Here is a 23,424-nt window from a genome sequence, read left to right on the forward strand (position 1 = left end):
GCCTTTTGCTGATCATTTTTCTCCATTGCATCTTTGTCTCCTTTATTTCTAAGGGACATTGCCAACTAGATTTAATTTGAAATTTGTATCAAAAGCTTATAATTTCATTTTTGTCATTATGAATACATTAAAAATTATATTCCTTTGATTCCATCCCAAGTATATACTTACATATGAGCTGAATGAGATTTTCCATATTGAGGTATTTGCAATGAATGCAAGAAAACCTGAAAACAGAGGTTTTCTTTTCCTCTTTTTCTCTGTACTCATTTTGTACTCGTATCACTCAGTATAAACTAGTTTTAGGTTTGTATTTGTAATTCTGCTAAAAAAGGGAGAGAGTACACAAGGTGATTAACAAAACTTGATATGAACAGCAACAAGCAGGAAACAACTGTTGTGACAGAAATTAGGTTTTACAGGTATTTGATGATGGCCTGATATGGGTGGACTGGCAAAGTATTTTTAGGTGTTACTTTGATGTGGATGTTACCTTTTTAATTTCTGAGAAACACTTATATTTGCCATACTTTTAAAACAGTGGTGTATTACTGTAGACATTAATTTATATTATTCCAGGAACTACAAACACTTTAACAAATGGACTTAAATCTTTTGTAATAACTTAAGAAACTTCAGTTTTGAGAAAAGTGAACTGTTGCTTTTTCTTATCTAATACATATATCTAGAGTAGTACTACTGTGTGCCCAGATATATGACAGATAACTAAAACATTCAGAAAAGATGCCTGAGATAGGGAAGTGATATAATCCTATTTTATCCACACACAAAATGTAATTGACAGAGTCGGGATTTGAGTAGGGATTTTTCTTCTTTGTCTTATGTCTGCACATTGTGATATTGTCTCATATGACATTCACAGATAGTTTTTCTCTAAGGTGAGAACTACATTAAAGGTGTGAGATAAAGCAAGATGAAGATTGCTCATAGTAGCAAGTAAAGAGCAAATGTTTTGTTTTCAGCCTGGAAAGGAGATAACTATGGATTTCATATGGATCAATCCTGGGTTCAATACCAGGCAATGCTTTCAGAAAAAAAAAAAATAAGGTAATACAGAACACCAGAGGATTTTTAAAGATCTGAAATAAATAGAAACAAGAGCTGCATGAAGAAAACAAAGATTTTCTGAATCTTTTTTTCCCTGTCTTTCTCCTCTGTCCACCTAATGTCAATTACTTTGTCACCAAACTAAACTTTTTCCTAAGGTCCACAAAGGCAACTTCTGCATGCCTTTTGTGAAGTAGAGAAATATCATTTATTTTTGAGTAATAATAAATACACCTTGGTTTAGAGATGAAACTTGTCACAAAAATGCTTAAATGTCTAAATAGGGGAAGGAGGAAGTGCTTAAGCTGCTTTTCTGTCTCCTTTGTCACATGTTTTTCTGCCCCATTCAGTCTTGCTGTTGCTGTTCCTATAGCAGCACATCTTCTTGTCCTTAACTCTTCTTGCCAGATTCAATTCCAGGTGAGCTTTGGCATTCCCAATCTGGTCTCTGCATGCTCAGAGAATGTCCACATCTCATGTGCTTCCTTTTTATCTCTGGATTTTGGCAGGAGCTGCATGTTCATCCATGTAGCACTCCTGCTACTGCTGCTTGACTATCTGCTCATTAGGACTGACCGTTCTTGAGCTTGGAGGATGTGATCATGTAGGTAATCATGGACCCTTCTCTCCAGGACCATTATCCAATAGGATTCTTCCCTGGGAGAAGCAGAGTCTCTGAACATCCCAAAGTCTCTCACTGAAGCTTAGGGTCATAATCCTTCTGTCTTGTTTCACTAGTATGTTCCACAGACTAGTTCTTCAGATTATGAAAACATAATAGAAGGATATACCTTTAAAACTGTGAAAGGTGGCATCGAGGGCAAGAGTGATAAATATTAATGATCCAGAGTAGGAAGGAGCAATGGAAGTAGGAAGGAGCAGTAAAGCAGTTTTTTTATTAGCTTTTAAAATATCTAGAGTGGCTAAGTTGTTTAGTTGAGTCAGGCAGGCTTACATCACATTGTGTTTTGAAAGTTGTAAGCCTCAGTGGCGCAGAAATTGAAAGGACAGGGTAGCTGTGTGTCAGCAAAGGGGCTTTTTGTGTCAGTAAAGGGTCCTCTTGACCTGCAGGATAATGTCACACTCATCTGTGAGAATGAAATAAATCAGTTTCTTTTCAAATCCGGGGCAGCATTTAAACAGGAAAAATAACTTATTTGCAAGCCCTGTAAGCTTAGTAAGTAAAGTATCAGTGAGAGAAGCTGAAGTTTTTGCAGAGCTGCTTTTCAGGTGAAAACGTGCTTTAAAGTCTTCCTGTCCTTCTGGAAATTGATGTAGAACTTCTAAACATTTAGCAGTGCATTTCTGTATCAGCAAAGCAGAGGAAAAGTTTTTGCCTTTTGTCCACCAGTAATGTGCAGTGGTCATCAGCCTGTGCCAAGAAAGGGCACAGCTTGCTTTTGATGCCTTTAACAAATGCAACTGTTTTTAAGGTATAAGCTTCAAGCAATTCAGATGAAGAAGAGGCAGCTTTTAGGAGCATCAGTCTCATCAGCACTTAGAGAAGTTACTATAGAAACTGTTACAGCAGAAACAATGAAAGGAAATAAAAACGGAAGGGGGAGGGAATGAATATCTTTGAGAATTTGAAGTAAAAATAAAGCAAAATAAATGTCGCTAGTTGAAGCTAGTGAAATTTAAAAAAAAAAAAAAAATCTTTCCCTTAATTAAAATCATCATGGTTACAGAAATTAAGGAAGGAAAAGACCTATGAGGCCTTCGTGCCATTGCTTTCGGCTTGATACAGGATTATGAGATATTTTTAAGAGTAGTCTAGTCTTGCTCAAAAGAAAGAAGACATTATTATAAAGCAATTTAGGGGTTAAGTTACATCACTTTTTCATGGTCTTTGACCACATAGCTAGGAACTGCTTGAAGAATATCTTGATTTGATCTGTTACTTGGCTCCTCTGTAAGACTAAACAAAGAATTAGATACCCTTATCTGCAGCACATGACTGTAACTTAAAGTATTTAAACTATTTTATCACTTTTTTAATAAATGATAGTTTTGTATGAAGGATGGGGTACTTGTAAAAATATCCCAGGTCTTTATCATAACCATTTTTTTTAACTGTATCATCTGCCTATGTAGAAAGAAGATCAAAACAATAGTAATCATAAATCTAGTTGCCATTGGTACCTAGGCTATATTGCAGTTCCCGTTATGAGTGGAATGGAATCTATCAGTGGATAGATATAGCAGTGTTGTGCAGACCTCTTACAAAAAAATAGGTTACATACTTTATATTTTATAAAGAACACAAATATTCTACCAAATCAGAGAACCCTAAGTGATAAACTTATTCTAGTCTCATTTAAAACCCACGAGTAAACAGATCTACTCTCTGTAATGTATTGGAATAGTTTAATCCATCACTATTCACTGTTTCCATTCTTCAGAAGTATTTAAGGGCTCTCTAAGAACACTGGAATTAAAGGTAAACATGTCTGTAACTGAGACTTTAAAGTTGGCCATTTTCATAGATGTGGTGTTGTCATAAGGTACATTAAGGAAAGGGGCATATTGGTGGTGCAAAACCTTTGAAAAAAGAAGAACCAAGTCTTATTTCAAATGTAGCCTGGACTGACAATAGCTGGAAGTCATTCCTGTCCAATTAAAAAAAAAAAAGATAAGAAAAAAAAGAAAGAAAATTAGATTCCTTCAAGCCTTCATTAAATGTCACGATGAACATCACCAGTTACTGCAGACTGGGCATTTGCCAGCACTTTCAGTAACAGCTGCCAGCCAACTCACATTCTGGATGCAGTGCATTAAACCTGGTTAAAGAAAAAGTTCCTCTACATTTTCCTCCTTTCTTATCCCAGCTGGAATCTTCCTAATGGCCTTGTCTTCTAAACATCTCAGTGGACTCCCTTCCAGTTCTTGAATATTACACTTGCTGACAAAGGACAAAATCTGTGTTGTTGAGGTGCAATCATTATACAAATGCAATTACAGTACTGGCACCTAAATGAGTTGTTCTTTTGCGAGACCCATTTCCCAGTACAAAACAAGGAGCTGTGAATTTCATATATTCACATAAATTGTCGTAATCCTAAATATTGCCATTTTTCCATTATTGGAACCACATCTCAATGTTTATCTTTCATTGTTTAGTCCTGTACATTCTGTTGATACATAACTGATGAAGTTTAGAAAAAAAAAACCAACCTGTTTCTTTTTTCATAGTATTTACTTGAATTTTCATAGTATTTGTTTGGAAGTATTTTTCACATAAGTCATCTTACTCTTTTAACTATAAGAGTGTTCACTTTGCCGATGGGGTGGGGATTTCCCATAGCAAGGGCAGACTCCATCATTTCAAAACTAGATGTGTTTACCAACACACCCAAAGTGCAATAAATGTCTCTTTTCATTTCATGTTTGAAATTTTGAAATGTTGATTTCAAAATGGCATCTTCCAGCATCTGTTTTTCTCCAGAGGGGATGTTAACCTTAATAGTATTTAACAAACTGAAATTCTTATGACTGCCCTCTGTTAACCTAAAGTCCCACACTAAGGCCATTGATATGTTATTTGTCATCCTTGCTCTCTCATTCTTGCAAGACTGTGTCATCACACACCAAAGCAGGATAGCTGTGGCATTTCGTAATTCTCCATGTGTTTTGAGCCAAATTTACTCTTTCATTTTTTGCCAATAGAATGTAGGCTAAAGACCTTCAGCACAGAAGAGTCGAGGAAAATTCACTATGCAAAATGCCCTGAAATCTTGCCCTACAGAGATTTGTGCTGGCAGCCGAAGGCCCCAAAATGCATGTGGCTGAATCTGCTCAGGTTTCCCAGTAGGTACAGTGATCAATATGGATCCTGAAAGTCTCTATGTACTAGAATTTCTATGTAAAAGGTGAAGATAGCTGTGTTCTCTTGAACTTAGGTGAAGGCTTTTCACCCATCATACAGGCTGTCTGGAACAGCCTTCCCATAGAGAAATCATATCAGAAAACCTACAAGAAAATTTCTCTTTAATATAGAGCTTGATGGATGTCTAAGGAACGCTAGATAATACAGGATCTGTGTTACAACTGAGTTGCATTGTAAGTTCCTATGGGTCTCATCTACATTTATGCATCATGACAACTGGAGAGCTCTGAGTTTAAGGAACTTTTCAGTCTCAGGCAGTGCATTCAAATCCACAAGCTGTTTTTCTCAGCAGCGTGACCTCAGTTGCAAGTCAAGGCAGACAGAATGTGAAGTTCAGTAAACCAAAAGAACAAGCAAAAAGATGATGAATATACTCTAGGAAGAGACAGTTCTGAAGCCTGGAATATGTGTTTCCTGTTTCCGTGACTGACTTCATCAGAAGTACTTGAATGCAGAGACAGTCTCTGGCCAAAGTTGGATAAGTAAAGAGTGAGTCAGGGAATTTCGGGAAGAGAACGGATAGCATCAGGCTAAGATTGTTCAGTGTCCCTTGAGATTTGGGTTGAGCACATCTTTCCTGTACCCCTCTTGTTTTTCTGGTGAGATAATTTAAAACTTTTCACATGTCCAGTAATCATTGATTCTGAGGCACCTACTTCAGCAGCTAGCATTGGAAGGAGCTATGTTTGGCTATGTGAAGTACTGGCTACTATTGCATCTCAGAAGAATTGGGTCCCACAGGGTAGCACTTGGCATGAGTATACAAGCTAACTTTCCTTTCCTTGGTCCTTCATTCCTGATCTGGAATCTCTAAATATCCTCTCAAACTCATGAAAATATTTTATTTAGCTATTGTATTGTATGGTGATTAGAATTATCACATTGAAAAGCTCATGCAGAAATGAATATGTATTTAATCAGAGCAAGGCTTCAGCGTTGTTCAGTAAATTGTACAACATTGTGCACAGGGACAGAGTCTGTCAAATGGAGCAAAGCAGAACAGTGTCTCCTTTGGCCAGCTCTGTCCAGCCTGGGAACTGAACTGGAAAGAATACTGTGCTATCTTGGGTTTGAAGGCTGCTCTGTAAAGCAAGTAGAGATTAAATTAAGGTTGTGTAGGCAATGAAATCTTGTAGAAGTGGAAATCTCAGCAGTAAAATATCCAGATCAGCCAGTGTTTATGAGTGCAAAACAAATTATAGGTGCAATAAACTGCAGCAGATTCAAGCATCCGGAAGGTTAATAAGATAACTGGGTATAGCATCATCTAAGCATTCAAACGGTGCATGACATTCCGTGAGTAAATGTTGACTTCTGTGAAAACAAATATCTAGATTTATCCAGTGCCTTACAAAGGAAGAATAAACCTTTTCTCTAGAACAGGGGAACAGCATGTGGAAAATTTTCTAGATCTTGCCATCAGAGTACTTTGAAATATTTGTACGGTCAGCATGCATTTCAAGCATGGTTTTGTTTTTTCGTCTGTTCTCTCCAGTACTTAAAGGTGGTGTAAACCTGCCTTTTTCCTCTGAGCATTTTTCCTTCAGAAAGGCTACGGTAACACTGGTATATGCTTTTGCCAAGACATCCCTTCCACATTTCATACCACGTTTTAAAAACTATAAAATGAGATGGCAAAGATACTATTTTTAGAGTTTATAAGACGGTCAAAAGCAACTCTGTAGTTGTTGAAATAAACTTAACAAACTACCTAACGTGTTCCACATCTCAGTATGGTTGTTCTTTAAGAAAACAAACAAGCCTTTCTGATTCATTGAACAGTTTTTTAGTTATTAATGAATCAGGGTTTTGGCTTTGAGATAACTATGTTTTGAATATATGTATACATTAAATGCTAACTAAGTCAAGAAAAGCAAATTTGTGCGTTACTTCTCGATAGTTTCTTATGTTTCAAAAAGAGAGCAACTTCAACTATTTATAAACTGTAATTAAGTTTCTTTACAACATGACTCATTCTCAACAAGCAAGTCCTTTTTCTTTTGCTGTCTTATGAACTGTGTGGGAAAATTAGGGTTCAGTCACCAAAGAATTTACTCAATGCTTAATTACCCAAAACAGCCCTCCAAGTTTTGCTCATGTAGAGCTTTCATAAAGACGTGATTTTCCTCGCACTGTGGCTTTCTAAAACTTGACTTTTAACAAATGATCCGTAAATTGTAACATAGGAGAAAGCAGTGTTTTACTATAGTACTGGTTTCTTTCTGCAGTCTGCTGCTTTGAGCTCCTCTTGATATTAACAGTGTGATGCTTAGGAAAGCCAGAGTAAGAAATCATCAGGATTAAATTACTTTGAGTATGGAACTGAATTAGAAAGCTTTACTTTCCTGAATGAGCTAATTGTTTAAATTTTCCAAAGGAAATGTTTCTATTTCTGTGAGAGAAGGGATAAATGGGACTTCCTCTGACATAATTTTCATTTTAAATCTGAGTTTGACAGCAGGATTTTTACCTTCATAACTGAATATTACTGCTTAACTGCATGACTTGTGTAAGCTTGTTAGTTGAAGTGACTCACTTACGTAGATGAAGTTATTTTTAGGGAGATAATTTGCACTGTTTAGAAGAGAGGGGAAAAAAAGGGAGAGAGAGTCCTACTAAGAGCTAGATTCCTCATTATAGTTTACAGAGCTCGTGAACCCAGCATCCAAGCAAAAGATGACTAAGCAAGGGGTCTATTGGTACTTTCAGGAATTTACAGACATGAGTCATCTGCTTATTTTCTGCAGACATATCACCAGGGTACTTTGTGAGTCAGCTGTTATTTAGAAATAGAACTTGTATTCAGCATGAATACGTTTTTGTAGTTCTTAGGTAACTAGTATGCCAAACCAAAGCAGGCTTTTATGGTTTGCCTAATTCAGGTGTTGATTTACAAAAGCAGTGCGTTGTTTTTAACTGTGATGCACTTTTCATGATAAAGTGCAAATGTTGTCTAGGATGTAATCATGATAACACTTACCTTTGCCACCTTACGTATCACATGAAAGCAGATCTGCTTTTGTATTAAGGCACAGCTTGAGAGTCACATTGTGTCTATGACTGAGTAAAAACAAGGGGTTTTTTGTATCAATCTGTGCCATCCTCTAAAAAGGTAGTTGCAAATATGAGCAAAAATCAACATTTTATCTTCAAAGCACCTCGCTGATATTGATTACCAGTGGTAGTTGCTTATTTTTCGTGCATGATAAAACACCCTAAATCCAAGTGTTCTATGTGCTCACAGTGTCAATGGATGCGCATCATCTACAACGGAAGTGAGTTCTTGCCTTCCCATCCTACTCCTGAAATAATAACTGGCTACCTTGAGATATGTATAACACTTTACAACTCAAGGCTATTTCCTGTTTACTGCTCTTTTAGGTGTGGTTGTGTTCCAGAATTAGGGACAGGCTTTTTTACTTGGTCCAGACTCATCTCACACCTTGGAGAACTTGGATTAGTTAGAAAAAAGGGGACTTGGGCAAGTTTAGGTGAAGGGTAATGTTAGAAATCAAAGGCAGGGCAGAGTTTTCAAAGCTCTGCTTGCAGTTCAGGATGATAACTGTTGTTGACCACATATGGATTTCATAATTTAATTTGACTATGTGGTTTAACAGTTTAGAATTTAAATAATTTCTGTACAGGATTTGTTTAGTAGAAGATGACAGTATTTTCTTTTATATTTTGGTGGTACCTTTGTTGGAAGAATACTTCTCATAACAAATGGAAGTGTCTTTGTAGCAAAAGCTACCTTTAAATGTTTTTTCTTGTGCTAGATGCTTTCTCCAAAATGCAAACCTTTAGTTTTAGGTAACAGAAAGAAAACTGCTGCTGCTTGCCCCTTGTTATGTAGACAGATTTTCAAAGGAATGTGAATGAAAGTTAGAAATTATCAAGTAAAAAGTTTAGTCCTTAACCATTGTTTGTTTTGCTTAAGTTTGTTATTCCTTTAACATGGTAACAAAATACACAAGCATATAGAATAGTTTTTCTTTAGGGAGTTGATACTTAAGAAGGATAAAGGTGCACTAGAGGAAAAGAGTTTAAGCACTCAGGGCTGAAGAAGTATGTTTACAATGTTAAAATGGAGAGCCCATCTTCATGTTTTACACTCTTCCACCATGAAGTCCTTCAGAGGCTGTGACACACACGTGCCGTCTGCGAGAGGAGGAGACAGCTTGCTGATTAATGGACTTGATACACCGATATTTTCAGGGTTACTATTTAATAATCATATTATAAAGAGGAATTTGACAGAGCAATCTTTGAGTCTAACCTTTGTTACAGCAGTGATCTGCTCTCAAATTAACAGAACTCTGCCCGTGTCGTTACCGCTTAAGTAACTGCTGGAAGCTGCTATGTGAGCTGAGTCACCAGTACTCCCAGAGTCAGCACGTGTAGCTCAGACACTGGGTCATGAACTGAGAAAATGCTGTCGTCCACTGTGATTTGTTGTATTTTAGGACTATGGCTCAAATATCACATTCGGTTTTGTGTACAACATGACTACAAACAGTTTTACTCATCGAGCTTTGACGGCAGTTTAGGGAAAAGGGAGCTGCAGTGTGGCTAACGCATGTCCAAGCATTCGGTATTAGAAAAAAATGAAAAGGAACTAGCAGCATGATAGCATAGGATTTGCAAGAATAAAAGCTTTCGTACAGTGATATCTCTGTCTATGAGCAGAGATTTTGAAGGAAGTGCTGGAATCTCTGCTCTATGAGATATTTTAAAGTAGAAAATACAGTGCATTACCAAACACACTGTCAGGGAGATCCTGCTTCACCTGAGGATGGGTTTAGTCCTGTAATGTTACTTTCTCCTTCTTCATATTCTGTTTGTACTGATTTTGCCACCTGCTTTGATCCTACTTCAGCTATTACAACCTATTTATTAACTCGGGAGTCTTCTGTTGAAGAAGGACTGGGAAGTGACAAATAGAGAATACTGAGTATTCAGGCTTATATGATTTTTTTTTCCACTCATTGCTACACCAACAGGAAAAAATGTTTAGGATTTACAGGGAGTTAGTGTTTTGTTACAATGTTCTTTCACTGTGCAGAATTAAATTGTGTTTGGGAGAAAAACAAAAGTACAATCATAGGTACCTTATAAATGAGTATACACCTTTAAAAGAAATTTGTGTTCCTCCATTAATTTTGGTGTTAGATTAGACATTTAATGCAATAATAATTCAATCAAGTCAAATAATATTGAATAAAATAATTAAACTTTGTTATCATAACTCAATTTAAGTGCAGATTTCTGAAGCCTCCTGAAATTGAAAGTAGACCAAGAAAAACTAAACTATAAATCTAGCAATGAAAAAGTTACATTAAAAACAGTTTCTGGCCATGTTATTAACTGTTAACAGACTATTTTGTTGTTCTGCCAGACCTAGCTGATCATGAGATAGTGATGAGCAAAGGGAACTAAGAGGTTCTGATTTTTATTTTTAGTGAGATGTTTTGAGTATTAGTGACTTTACAGAGTTTTTTTGGCTTTGTGAGGTTTTTTTGTCTAGCAGATGACAGCAAGTCAAGATCTTTTCCAATTCATGTGACTGAATTTTCTACGTTCTTTATCAAATCATGTAGACACTTTAAATCTCAGACAACTGTAAAATGGGAATGGTAATGTTTTTGATGTCCATGGGGGCACTAGAAGGAATTGGCTAAAGCAGACAAAGAGAAACTTGTTTCTGAAATGGAAAGCATAAACAGAATATATTTTGTGAATTTTTGAAAGGGAAAATTTCACTATAAGGAAAGTAACTGTGTTCTTTTTTCTATAACAAAATAATCATGATGTAAATGTTATGATTAGTCTAGAAATACTCTAGCTGAACAGTTTTTTCAATTATGTACTTTACAAAAATGTTTTGATAAAGCATCCCTTACAGCAGTATGTTGGAATCATTACATATAAGAAATATAGAAGTATATTGTAGAAGTAACCATCAATTTCTCCTGTTCTGTCACCTCAAAATCAATAGGAAGGGATAATGTATTCCCAGGAAGAAAAACCAAAACAAAAACCCACACAAAAACAAAACCAAAAATTAAAAAAAAGAGTAATGTTGTATTTCTGTTACTCTTGTTTTTCTTATTTTTCTTCTGTTTTGGTTTTTTTTTTATTTCAGTTGACCTACCCCTCTACTTTCCTCGAGATCAACCAACCCTGACATTTCAGTCCGTCTACCACTTCACTAACAGTGGCCAGTTGTACTCCCAGGCTCAGAAGAATTACCCTTACAGCCCCCGCTGGGATGGCAATGAAATGGCCAAGAGAGCAAAGTAAGTCAGATTCATGTTTCTTCCTAAATATTCCATTTGTTACACAGTCTTCTATCGGTAGAAATTTCATGGATTTAAATGCATGTTTCCAGCATTATAAATATGGAACTTGTTTTTGTTCTAATATAGCCCTAGCATTTCCCATATATTCTCAAGAGAGACAGGGAACTTGTAGAGACAGTCTAGCACAGGGCTATGAAGATGATCAGGAGACTGAAACGTCTTTCTTAGGAGGAAAGGCTGTGGGATCTGGAGCTATTTATCCTAGAAAAGAAGGGTGAATGTCAGGAGGATGGGGAGACACTTTTTCTATAATGTTCAGCAGCAGAACAAGGGGTAAATGGACATAAGCTGGAACACAAAAAGTTCTACTTAAACACAAGAAAAGTCTTCTTTCCTGTGAGGATGATGGAGCCCTGGCACAGGCTGCCCAGGGAGGATGTGGTATCTCCTCCTCTGGAGATTTTCAGAGCCCCTCTGGATGCAGTCCTGTGTGACCTGATCAAGGGGAACCTGCAAGGGAGTTGGACTGGGTGATTTCTAGAGGTCCCTCCCAACGCCTACCATTCTATGATTCTATGAGTATAGACAGATACTTTATTAATTACACTTCTTACGTTAGTGCCAGAGGGTTGATCAAAAGAAGACTCTTTCCGTTAGGCATTGTATGGGCACAGACTGATGACAATCCCTGTGCCAAAGAGCTTCCAGTCTAAGCAATCAAGATAGCCCCCAGCAGGAATGATCTGCATAATAGTAGTCAGTCAAGGGAACCCTATGGGTTTGTGTTGGTGTTGATGGGTACCTGGTGTTGATGGGTATGTGAGATGGGGAGAGAAAGGAGGAAAAACCTGAAAGGTATGAAATACGGCTATAATAAAAAGATGTAGAAGAACAGGAAGAGGCAGCACAAACCACCAATCTTGCATAGGAGGCAGTCCTATCAGAACTTGAGAAAATTATCTGGAAGTCTGAATATCTCTTTCTTTACTTTTTTTTTCTGTTGTCTGGACACAGAATCTCTGACTCTTTCCTCTGCAAGCCCTAGTTTCAGGCTGGGGAGACACCACTTCAGTATGAGTGTGCCCTTTAGTTGAAGATGACAGCCTCTCCAGAGTGGTTCTGTTACAAGGGCAAGCTGCCATGGGCAGTGGTGCCCCTTATGTATACTAGGTATTATTGCTGTCTTCTGATAAAGCAAAACATATTTTATCTGAACGGGGCAATATGGGCAACAGTCTTGCTGCATTATTTCAATTTTCCAAAGTGCAGAAATGTTAGAACAGCAAGAGATTTAAGTGGGCTGATTATCACTTGTTCAGCACATACATAAAGGCACCGAACTGCATAAGTAACAAGGCATATTGGGATGAACATTTTGAATTACAATCAGAAGATTAAATTAAATTAACAAAGATGTGTAAATAAGAGTCAAGTGGAAATAGTTCAAGCCATGTAAATCAAATGAATGGCATGGTCAGACAATTATTGTAATTTGGAATTGATGGAAGCAAACAACAATTGACTGAAGCACTTGAAGATGTTATACTGACTTAAATTTTACAGAGAATGTCAAGTAACGTTTGATTTTGGATTTTGATGCATTGTAATAGAAAATTTTCTTGATCGAATATGGTTTTCTTTTTGTGGACTTGTTTCTTTTCTGTAGCAGAATATTATGAATATTTTACTTTTTTAAAAATAAGCCCTTCAAAAAACCCACCAAACCTCACAATAACTGAAAGCATTACTGTAGCTTCATTTATGACTGTACTACAAAATGCATTTCTGTTGTAGCTGGAATCTTACAAATACCTATGTGCTGTCTGCTAAGTGCATTCATTTATGAGTGGGTGTAAACAAATGGACTTCTCTGCCCTGCACTTGAAATTTAGAAGTATTATAACACTTATTTGAAAAAGCTCTACACTTACTATCACATGTATGTTTTCTGAGGTTATTCACTCTTATGTTTGAGCCTTTGCATTTAAGTTTTGCACTGGATACGTAATACGAGAAAGATGATGAGAAGCGGGGGAAGAAAGTATGCTGCAGTGTCTGAAATAGCTATCGTTGAGCTGCAAAGAGACAGAGAGGCTGCTCTAGTTAAAAGCGCTTTGCTTGCATGAACAACTAGTGATTCCTGAGTAGGTACCATAAATAAATCTGTATTAAGAAAAGTATGATGTTATGGTACATGTTAGCATATTTTAAGAAAGCTTTTTAACACAATTGGCCACCTTATGTAAACAGTGTTTGAAATATTTGCTAAGGCTTCTCAGAATAGGTTAGTGTGTTTCAACACAACCAAATAATGTTTCATTCTACTTTATTTTTACCATAGCCATGTGAAGGACCAAGTATATGGAAATATACGTAGATACATAGGAAAGCATTCTAATTAAACAGAAATTAAATTAGTTCAAGCACCTTGCCAAAACATCCCAAATAGAAACAGAAAAGAAAGATCCATGATTTAGCCTCTAGAAGCAATGTGATTCTGCTCAGCTGAAGTAAATTTACCCCTAGATAAATCAGAGACAACTTGTTTGTATTTCTAAATGCTGTCTATTAGGTTTTGCTTATATGTAGTCTTTTTCCCTCTTAGCCAAACAGTCTCCCAAGCGCTTGGCATCCTTTGAGACAAAATAGCTCTGTTTATCTTTCTGGCCCTACTGTTCTAGGACCACAGGATCTCCCACTCGCTGTTCTGGTACCTGACCCAATTCTTTACCCTTATTCTCATTTACTTGAGGGATCAGTTTACATCATCTTCCTCACTGTAGCTCAAGATACCAAGGATAGCTTTTGCTTGTTCTGGCAGCAAATGGGTTCATTAGCTGTCCAGCCATGTATTGAATGAAGCATGTATACCACATTGCTTTGTAGGATGTAGGGGCACCGTCAAGTTCAAAATACCATCACTCGGATATTTCCTCACCCTCATTTTTGGCAAGCCTTGCCTCTGTTTTCAGCAACTCAACACAGCCTGCTTATTCACGGGCAGAGCTGTCATAGGTTCATGCCAAAGAGACTTTGATTCTGTGCCCAGCCTTCTCCCAGGGTTGGTTTGTTTTTGTTTTTGGGTTTTTTTCAAACAGGTGAGCCCATCTAATTCCTTAAACTCAAGGGCTGAACTTGAAAGTCTGGGTATCCTTTCTTATCTTTGTGGCCCTCAGCAGAGGTAGACATCTCTTTTGAAGTTAGGACTTAACCCTTTGCTGTAGCCTTGAGACAATCAGTAGTAATTATAAGTAGGAGCAAAATTACTCCCCTAAAAATACATACATACAGAAGTAGATTGTATGCATTCGTACTTGGACATATATCACCTAAATCTAAAAGGCAAATTCTCAAATCACAGTATGTTTAGCGGGATCTTTCTCATTCACAAGAGCAAAACTGCTCATGTTCTTCATGAAGTAATTGGACCAATTTATGCCTGTCTGATAAAGTCCACAAAATCTAGTTTCTCTTTCTCTATGTCCTCTTAAGCAGTGTTTAAAACCACCTGGCTTCTTTGAGGCCCACTGACTTAGGTTCCTGGCTGAGAGATAGTATCTAGTAACTGAAGTTTGCTATTGTCTTAGCCTAGGGATTGCCCTCTGGCTTGATTTCATTCTAAGGGATGAATCAAGTCCTGATTAAATAATTTGATTCCAAATGCCTCCAGATTGCTTGTTTCTCAACTAACGGCAAAATTTTAACCTGTTCCTCCACCTAGAAACAGGGTAACCAAAAATATTTAAATTTACTTAAGAAGCTGCCGAGATGCCGTTTCCTTTCAGTTCGCATCTCAGGCTTCGCCTGTCTTAGGTCATTTATTTATATGTCTGTGGCCTCCTGCGTAAGCAGCTTCTCCAAAAGGTTTACTCCTAAAATACAATAGCAAGCCTAAGAAAATACAGTAAATTATGGAAAGTTAGCAGCCTTGTTTGTGGTGTACGTGTGAAGTAAAACATCTCTCTGTGGTTTCCATGGGAAAGCTCTTGTTTTTTTGCTTAAATAGGCATTCAAGTGTGCATAAATGGCGTCTTTAAAGAACATGGAGACTCTAAGCCTGGGGTTTTATGAAGGAATACTGTAAATAAAGCTTGTTTGTTTATACAAATTAAGTTCAATTCTCAGATGCACTGTGACCCAATTTCTGTCTGACCCAGTCCTGCTCTGTAGACTTAGGTTATACTTCCAGGGAGAGCAAGTCAAGACTCAGTTTACTCTTTTATCCTACATAAATCCACCTACTTGTCATTAAAAATAGCAGGAGGATAGAAAACTGGTATCACAGTAAAAAGTTGTTTCAAAGGTTCATATTTTTTTCAAGGTGACTGACATAACTAGTTTCTGAATAACGTTTTTGTCCCTGGCCATTCACCAGTGTTTTCTGAATGTGGTGTTAATTTTACATATGCCTCGGGACTTTGTGAGGATGAAAGCTTAAAAAGAGTTCAAGTACTCTCAACTATATATTGGCTGTTGCTCTGCCATAAGGTCAAGTCTAGCTGAAGACTATATGCAGATACATCATGTGTGAACTACACACGTCACCAGCGCAGCTGCAGTTACGATTCATGCTCAGCACAAGCCTGCTATGATGAGAAAGGCTAGGCCGTAGCATTTTCAGCCTCATGAATAAACCTTTTCCTTGAGTGTCTTAAAATTAGAAGATGTGTATGATGTGAAGATGCTAGTTGCTGTTTGGCTGAAATGGTTACTTTAAGCTTTTAGTGTTCCCTGGTAAGGAGAGGAAATATATCTTTTGGTCTAATCAAAGATATTTGGAAAAAGGGACAATTTTTATGGTATTTAGACAAACTCGGTTGTAGTATGTAAAAAACTTGTTGTATTCAGTGTGTTTTGAGTCCACTAATGAGTATTTTTTTTATATTGACATTAACCAGTTTTTCTACTCATCCTTTGTTCTTTAATTATTAAGTCAGAATTCTTTCACATTTTAGGCAGAATGTCTGTTGCTACATTTTGCATTCTTTTAAGGTAACAGGACTCTCTATTTCCTTGAAACTTATTTTCTATCTTGAATCTCACTATAAAATTCACATGTTATCCTTGTTTCTATAAACCTTGTCTCTAATCTTCTCTCCTTGATAGGTGTTATTAAGGTAATAAATCATTTGTTATTTTTTTGTTTCGTATTTCAGTAGCAAATTGCATTTTCGTGTATTACGTGATTTTCGTGCACCTCAGGGATCTTTAGATTCCAAAAACTCACTTGTTTGCATTCACATATACTATCCTCAGAAAGCTTTTTTTCATGGCTATCTGGCTCTGTTGCATGTTACTTAAAATTTAGAGAGAAATTTAGGAAGATGAGAGCAAGGATCAGAAGCACAAACGTGGGGACATCAACCTTCACTGTGTGTTTGTATCTTTGTCACTTAATGTTTGCAAGACCCAGAAGATTCTGTCCATTTAAAAGCAGTGGGGTAGATACAAACTAAGGGATCGGGTGTTCATGTGGGTCACTTGTTTAACTCTGTTTTTTTTATAGTCTTGCATCACATACTGAACAACAGTTATTTCGTTGCCTGAGTATGACTGACAATTGGTTGCTGCTAGTGGGGTCTTTCTCAGAACACCAAAGATCCAATACCTGTGACAGCCAGAGCAGGACGAAATGTGGTAACACAGCCATGTGAAGCTTATGAAGACGTTCATTTGATTTTACAGACCAATAAATCAAAATCTGGCTTTTCTGTGGAAGTGTCAGCTGGTCAGAGTTATGTGTAAAAAAACAGAAAAGCAAATAGGAAAAAATGTTTTGCCAAAATACTCAATGATTGCATTTGTCCTTGTAACATGTTCTGCGGTTGATTTACCAGCAAATCCTAATAACAAAATTATTTTGATTATAAAATATAATAGGCAGAATAGATACAGCTTTTTATTAGAATTTTCCCAGGGTATTGAGATGTTCTTTACATTGTTCCTCTGCATACACTGCAGAGCACAGTGCACATACATGATAGTTGCACTTCTTGAGTCATATTTTTAATGTACTTTTCTTTAAATATCTCCTTGGTTAATTAACTCTGACTCCTTAAGTTATGGTATGTTAGTTTCTGACAGGTGCCTGCCAGGGATCTTCAGTGCTGTCATGCATTATGTGGATTTCAGCCAGGACAGAAAGGCCTGGGTATTTGTTTCTGGTTGCTTCTCATTAAAGCTTTGACTGTGGGAAAAGAAAAACAAGTATTTAAAGATGAGAAATATAGGTGCTATAGGAATTGCACAGAAATAAAATCTGTTAGGTAACTAGTTTTTCTCTGTTTATATATAGACATTATGTATATGTGTGAACTGTACATATGTGCGTTTGGATATATAGTAAATATTCTGTCCAGAAAAAAAAAAAACATCTCATATATTGACAAGAGAAATGCACAGAAGAGTTTGGAAGAGTTGGCTTGGTAGAAGTGGAGTATAATAGAACTGTACTGGAAGACAACTGATTTGTAGGAATTAAAGGCCTGATTTTAATGTAGGTGGTTCTTAGATAACCAGGGTTACGTGTTGTTCTAGAACTAGTGTGATAGACTGTCTGATTTGGCTTCATTAGAGAACTCCATCGTACATTTCTCAAGTCTATATTAGAGCATGGAATTACACTTAGAAACTAATAAAAAAAAAAAAATAACCAACCCAAAGTTCTCCCGTGCTTGAGAAAGATGAGGGAAGTTGTTTTGGAAGGAGCTGAGGTTTAATAGCCCAGGTTAATACTGTTGCTCCATCAATTACAAAATAAACAGCTACGTAAAAATAGTAAGTGGGCACCCGGTCTTATCTTTTGGATAATACTTGTAATTGTTGTGTTAAACACAAAGAATAGTCATCCTGGGTTAAACTCTGTGTTCGTTTAGCCCAGTGTCATATCTCTGTCAACAGTCAGTAGCTGATGCTTATGGAAGAGCATGTAGTCATATGTTGCTGGCATTGTTCTACCATCTTCAAGGATTTCTGTATCCAGAATTGCTACAGTTCTGTTCAGTAGCCCTACCTAGATTTCCTTATGTTTAATTGGATTTTGAGCCCCCATCATGGGTTTTGTGTATGTAAAATTCAGTCTTTATCCCCACATACCTCCCTTTCATGTTTGTCAATATTGACTTTTCGCCTGATATTTTTTATCTCCTGGTCCCCCTTGCTGTAAGAACCATCTACAGTTCTCTTAATTGTGCCTCATTTTTCCTTTCATGACTAAATTGTTAGCACTTTGCCATCTTACTGTGCTCACTTTTGCAGATCATGTAGGAATATCTTGAACAACATGGGTCACAACACCCATTACTGTGAAGTCCTCAGGTGACTTCACCCTAATAGTATTCATCATTCATTCCTATATTTTTTGTCTTATCTTGACCTGTTACTTGTCTGGTCATGGATTTTTTTTCTCCTCCTCCTCTCCTTTTTTAAAAGGTTTTGAAAAACCTTCCCAAATGTCTGTAAGAAACCCAAGTATTGTTTGTCACTTGAATCTTTCTTGTCTGCATAATTTTGATGTCTTAAGAAAGTAAGAGTTTTGTGAAGCTTAAGTTTGACTTCAACTCAGTATCTTATTTTTACTCAAGTTCACTCATTCTGGTCTTTTTATAAAGTTATGGTTTGTTGTAAGAGTCTCTACCAATTTGTAAAGTACAGACACGAGATTTACTCGTCCACAGTTCCCTCTCTCCTCCCAGACATGTTTTTTAATTGCTGTCGCACTTCTCTGGTACCGTTTTAAGCAGGAGATTATAAACTATTTAAGAGTTTCACTTTCTCACACTTGAGCTTCTCTAGAGCTTGGGTGAGAATATCATCTGGGCCTGCTGATTTGCTTGTGTGTGTTTTGTTGATCTGTTTGTTACCTTTTTGGCTGACATTTCTGTGTGAGTCAGATCTTTCGGTACATCCCTTGTAAAGCGGGGTTCTTGTGTGGCATCCTCTTTAAGCACCTCCACATCAAGGTTGGATCCAAAAATAGTTTTCATTTATTCTTTGTGACTTCATTTCTTCTGAGCATTCTTTTTACGTTTTGACTGGCTTTTGTACTGTTTAACAAGTTTTTATTTGGAGGGCCACAGCTAGTTTGTTCCTCAAATTAATTTTTGATCTGCAGCTTTTACCTATAAATATTAAGGTTTGTTTCTGCCTGTTTTCCCTATTTAGACAAGTCTCTGACCTTTGAAGAATTTCCTATTAGTTCTAATAGCAAGCATATATCTTTTAAATAGCAAAGAGAAATAACTTCTTTAATATGTTTTATATAATCATAGATACGTGGTATCTTATCCCTTTCCTTCTGACTGGTTTGTCTTAATGAATATCCAAGGAGGTTTCTTCTATGTTTTGGTATGTTGCCTTTGGCCTGCATTGATAAGTGATCTGGCAGAGCAAAGTGGATGGCATGATGAAGTCAGTACTTTCACCTGCAAGGGATGTTGGTTGTCAAACTCGTTATGGATGCATCTGTGGTGTAACCCTTCATTTCTGCCTCTGAAGTACAATTAAGGGACTCAGTAATCTCTTAAAAATCATTCAGATTCTATTATTACTTCTGTCATCTCTTCTTTGCTTGAATCTCTGCACTTGTCTTTCCTTACAAGCCTCACTCCTGAATGTGTTTTTGCCCAGTCTTTTCTGTTTTCTCCTACTTTTTATGTCATCCCTGCATTTCCCCCTCCTTAATTTCATTGCGTTCTTCACCCTCCCTTTTATACTTAAAAGAGGTTCCTAGTTGCATCTTGTCTGGCATTGACTCTCTTCTTCAGATCTACTAAATAATTTGCTAAATAATTGCACTCCAACAATAGAGTTTAGCCTGCACTTATGTAGCCTAGATAGGAGGAAATAAGAAGAGTCTTGAACAAACAGTATCTCTTTAAGAAGTTAACCTTTACCTGGAGTGGAAAAATATGGCTATGGCACTTCAGCAAATAGGAAAAATAGAGCAGACTTGTCACGCTGTAGCTCATAGGACTGGAAATTTCCTGCAAATTAGCACTGTATTAAAGAAGACTGTATGAAGATTGAATTTTTCCATGATGGCCTTGGAATATCGTTCTCATGATCCACTGGTAAGGAAGTGGAGTGACTGTGCTATGACAGCGATATTCCACTGCCCCCTTTGCAGACACCTGCTACCCCAGCACTGAGTAATCCTCGGGGGGAAAAATGGAAGTTAGAAAGCAGAAGCAAAATTTGCTATGATCTAAGACCACAAGCCTTCATCTGACTGAAGGAAGTCTATTTATGTACATTGTGGAGAAGGTTAAGGAAGTGAAGTGCTTATCTCTTGAACTGGCAAACAGAAGGCATTGATAAAACTGTTTGCTATGAATGTTTGGGGACACTTAGAGACATTGTGTGTGTGCAATACACGTTTGTAAAGTCTCAAATATCTGTGTCAAAAACCTGTGAGAGAATAAATCCCAGAATCTTGATTTCCAGTTGATTTTAAAAAGTTGCTTGAATGGTTACAGTCCTTGGTCTATGTACATTGATTTTGTCCAGTAGCTGTAATTTTTTATCTGCAATTGTCAGTAACAGTCCATGTGTTTGAGAGCACGTATGTTCTTGGAACCAAAGTTATCATCTTTTGCAAAGTGATAACCCTGCTTATGCTGCCACTTGAAAATAAACATTAATTGCCAGCCTACATAGTGCTCTCCAGTCCTGTCTCTGCAGCAGTTCTTTAGAACTCCCTCTCTTTATGTTTTGCCTTTAGTCAGGTTGTTATATTTATGGTTGTTCCATGATTTGAACAGATTGTCAAGATTCATTTTGCTTTATGGTAAGTTGGGCAGCCAAGTCATCCTAGTTTTTACAGCAGAGCTTTATGTTGAATTCTTGACTTTATTTATAAAATCAATTGATATCATAGTTTTTTGGAACAAACACACACAAACGTAAAGCCAAATGAAAAGTTAATTTTTATTTCTGTACACTTCATATGGAAGAAAGCCACCTGTTATTTCTGCAATCAGTAAAGCCTTGCAAAACTTGTCTAAGTATAACCATGCCTTGTACTTTTCTGTGCAACTTGAACCAAAAGTGGTAATAACTCCAACAAGAACTTCTGGGGGAAAAAGGCATTGTTAGTAAAATAAAGAAAACAACTTTTGGACACAAGCAAATTTTAATATTTAAACTTCAGATATGTACTTAGTTTCACTAACTCTACTACTTCTGTTTCCTGTTATGGTTTCGGTAGCACGTGTTTTGGGTTTGTTGTAATTTTGGAGGCTGTTTTCTGTCATATACTACTATGAACTGAGACGAAGGCAAGAGTATTTCTTAAAAATGTGCACGTTGATGGTTGCCCACTGCACACCTCCAGCTCTCTTGGTACTGTCCGCCAGCCCGGCTGCACAGTCGGTGTCCTGAGTAGACTGGCAGGTAGAAGTGGGCATAGGAAGTTTACTAAACTTCTTGTAGGTAAATCTTAGAAAAAGGAGGTACAGAGATAGAAATATTAGAAGGGGAAGAGACATTATATGATGAATTTACTTGGCACACAAAAAAATAAATTGCTAGCAGCATAATGGCATTGTGCACTGACTCCTTTGTACATTTGTATGTTAAGCCAGTTGCAGTAGCAGTAATTTAAGAACTATTGTCTTGCTGTTGTATAAACACTTCAGATGTTTGCTTGGCATCTCCAGATTTGGAGATGTATAAAATGGAGAACTGTGTAGACATTGTGTTTCACATAAAAGCAAAATATTTGCTGTAGATAAAGCTGCCTAGTAAGGAAATTATAAACCACATCCCAAAGAGCATACCGTCAAGAAGCTTAGTTTAGAAACACGAATATGTGCCAAGCATCATTATGTATGTTTGAAGCGATAAAGAAATCCTGGAAGATACCTTTATCATTCTGCTGCTCTGCTTGAATAAGTTTGTAGTGACTGTATTCAAACAGTGGTTTAGGAATGCTGCTGCTTCCCAAATGCCTAGCACATGCTGTAATAATCCTGATTTTCGTTAGCTCCTGAGCCTTTGCCTCTCGGTGCCCAGCTATGTTGTGGCCCTGCCTACTACAGCCTGATTCCAGCTATGCAACCAAAAGTCAGAGTGCTAAGAACTATTTGTCATTGCATCCGTTATAATATTAAGATCTGGAGAGAATCCTAATTTAACAGTCGTTTTCTCCTAACAAGAGTTTCCTAAAATGTCTAGTGTAGAATTAATTTCCCCCATAGATATCCCAAAGTAGGAGACTGCCTGGGTTATTCTGCTCTGCCATGAGTGCTTGTTTATCTTTAGCCTGGTGAGGAATGCTGTGGAAGTGCCTGTGAATAAACAGGCAACATGGTTCGCCCAATGGAAATATGTTTTTAATGCATTATATATAGTAAAAATAGCAAAGAGGTTTCAATGTCTCGCGTCTGGGTTTTCAAGGAAAAAATTATGCCTCGAACATTGGCATGAGGCCTGTTAAAAGAATGGGCTTTCAGTAGGTTTCCACACTTAGGCATTCAGCCCTTGTTGAATGAAAGGCGTAGAGATGCAGGAGGAGGGTATAACCACGTGTTTAAAGACCTCGTATAGGGTATGACCTAGACACACACCCACTATTGGAATTAATGTTAACAATTTGTTAATCATTGTGTTGAATTGGATAGCTCCTGACAAATGGAATTTAGAAGCAAAACAATTATATATATAAAAAAAGAAAGGTTGAGGTATTTGATTTTGTTCTGTTATAAACAAACAGCAAATCCTAGAGAGTCTGGAGAATTATGGTAAATATCTTCTACACAAGAGGTAAATTATTAGGGGTTCCATGAAGCAAACCTGTGCCTGCATAGTCACGGGAGGACAGATCCTCTTGTCTGGCACCCAAAAAGGACTGTTGTAGGTGTTTAGCATTTTCAAAACAAGTTTTCATTGTGTCAAAACAAGTTGCAACAGGAACATAAAAATACAAAGGCATGCTACATATGTATGTATGCTCCGCGCAAAAATACTTTGTACTTCAAAAAGTGAATAATCAGGTGACGTTGATAAAGCCTGGAGAAGCTCTTTTATAATTCTAATAGGGCTATGCTGTTGAAATAATTTATATAACAAGATTTTATTGCAAAGTGTCAGCATAATAATACTAGTCTGAGAGGAATAGGTCAAAGACCTCAAGAAGCCTCAGGCTGTCCTTTACTCTGACCTACGCCCTTC

At 37.1% G+C, this 23,424-nt stretch overlaps 1 protein-coding gene across 3 annotated transcripts in view; it reads left to right on the top strand.

Moving 5' to 3' along the window:
- The window catches only part of BABAM2 (BRISC and BRCA1 A complex member 2), a 167,887-nt gene that overhangs the window by 134,467 nt on the left and 9,996 nt on the right, over nt 1-23,424 (top strand). For all 3 annotated transcript variants that reach the window (XM_061991288.1, XM_061991286.1, XM_061991287.1), the window contains one exon: nt 11,097-11,250. In XM_061991288.1, coding sequence (XP_061847272.1) covers nt 11,097-11,250 — 154 coding nt within the window. The remainder of the gene's footprint in view (nt 1-11,096; nt 11,251-23,424) is intronic.

This window comes from Colius striatus, chromosome 2, assembly GCF_028858725.1.
Source record: "Colius striatus isolate bColStr4 chromosome 2, bColStr4.1.hap1, whole genome shotgun sequence".
Lineage (NCBI taxonomy): Eukaryota > Metazoa > Chordata > Aves > Coliiformes > Coliidae > Colius > Colius striatus.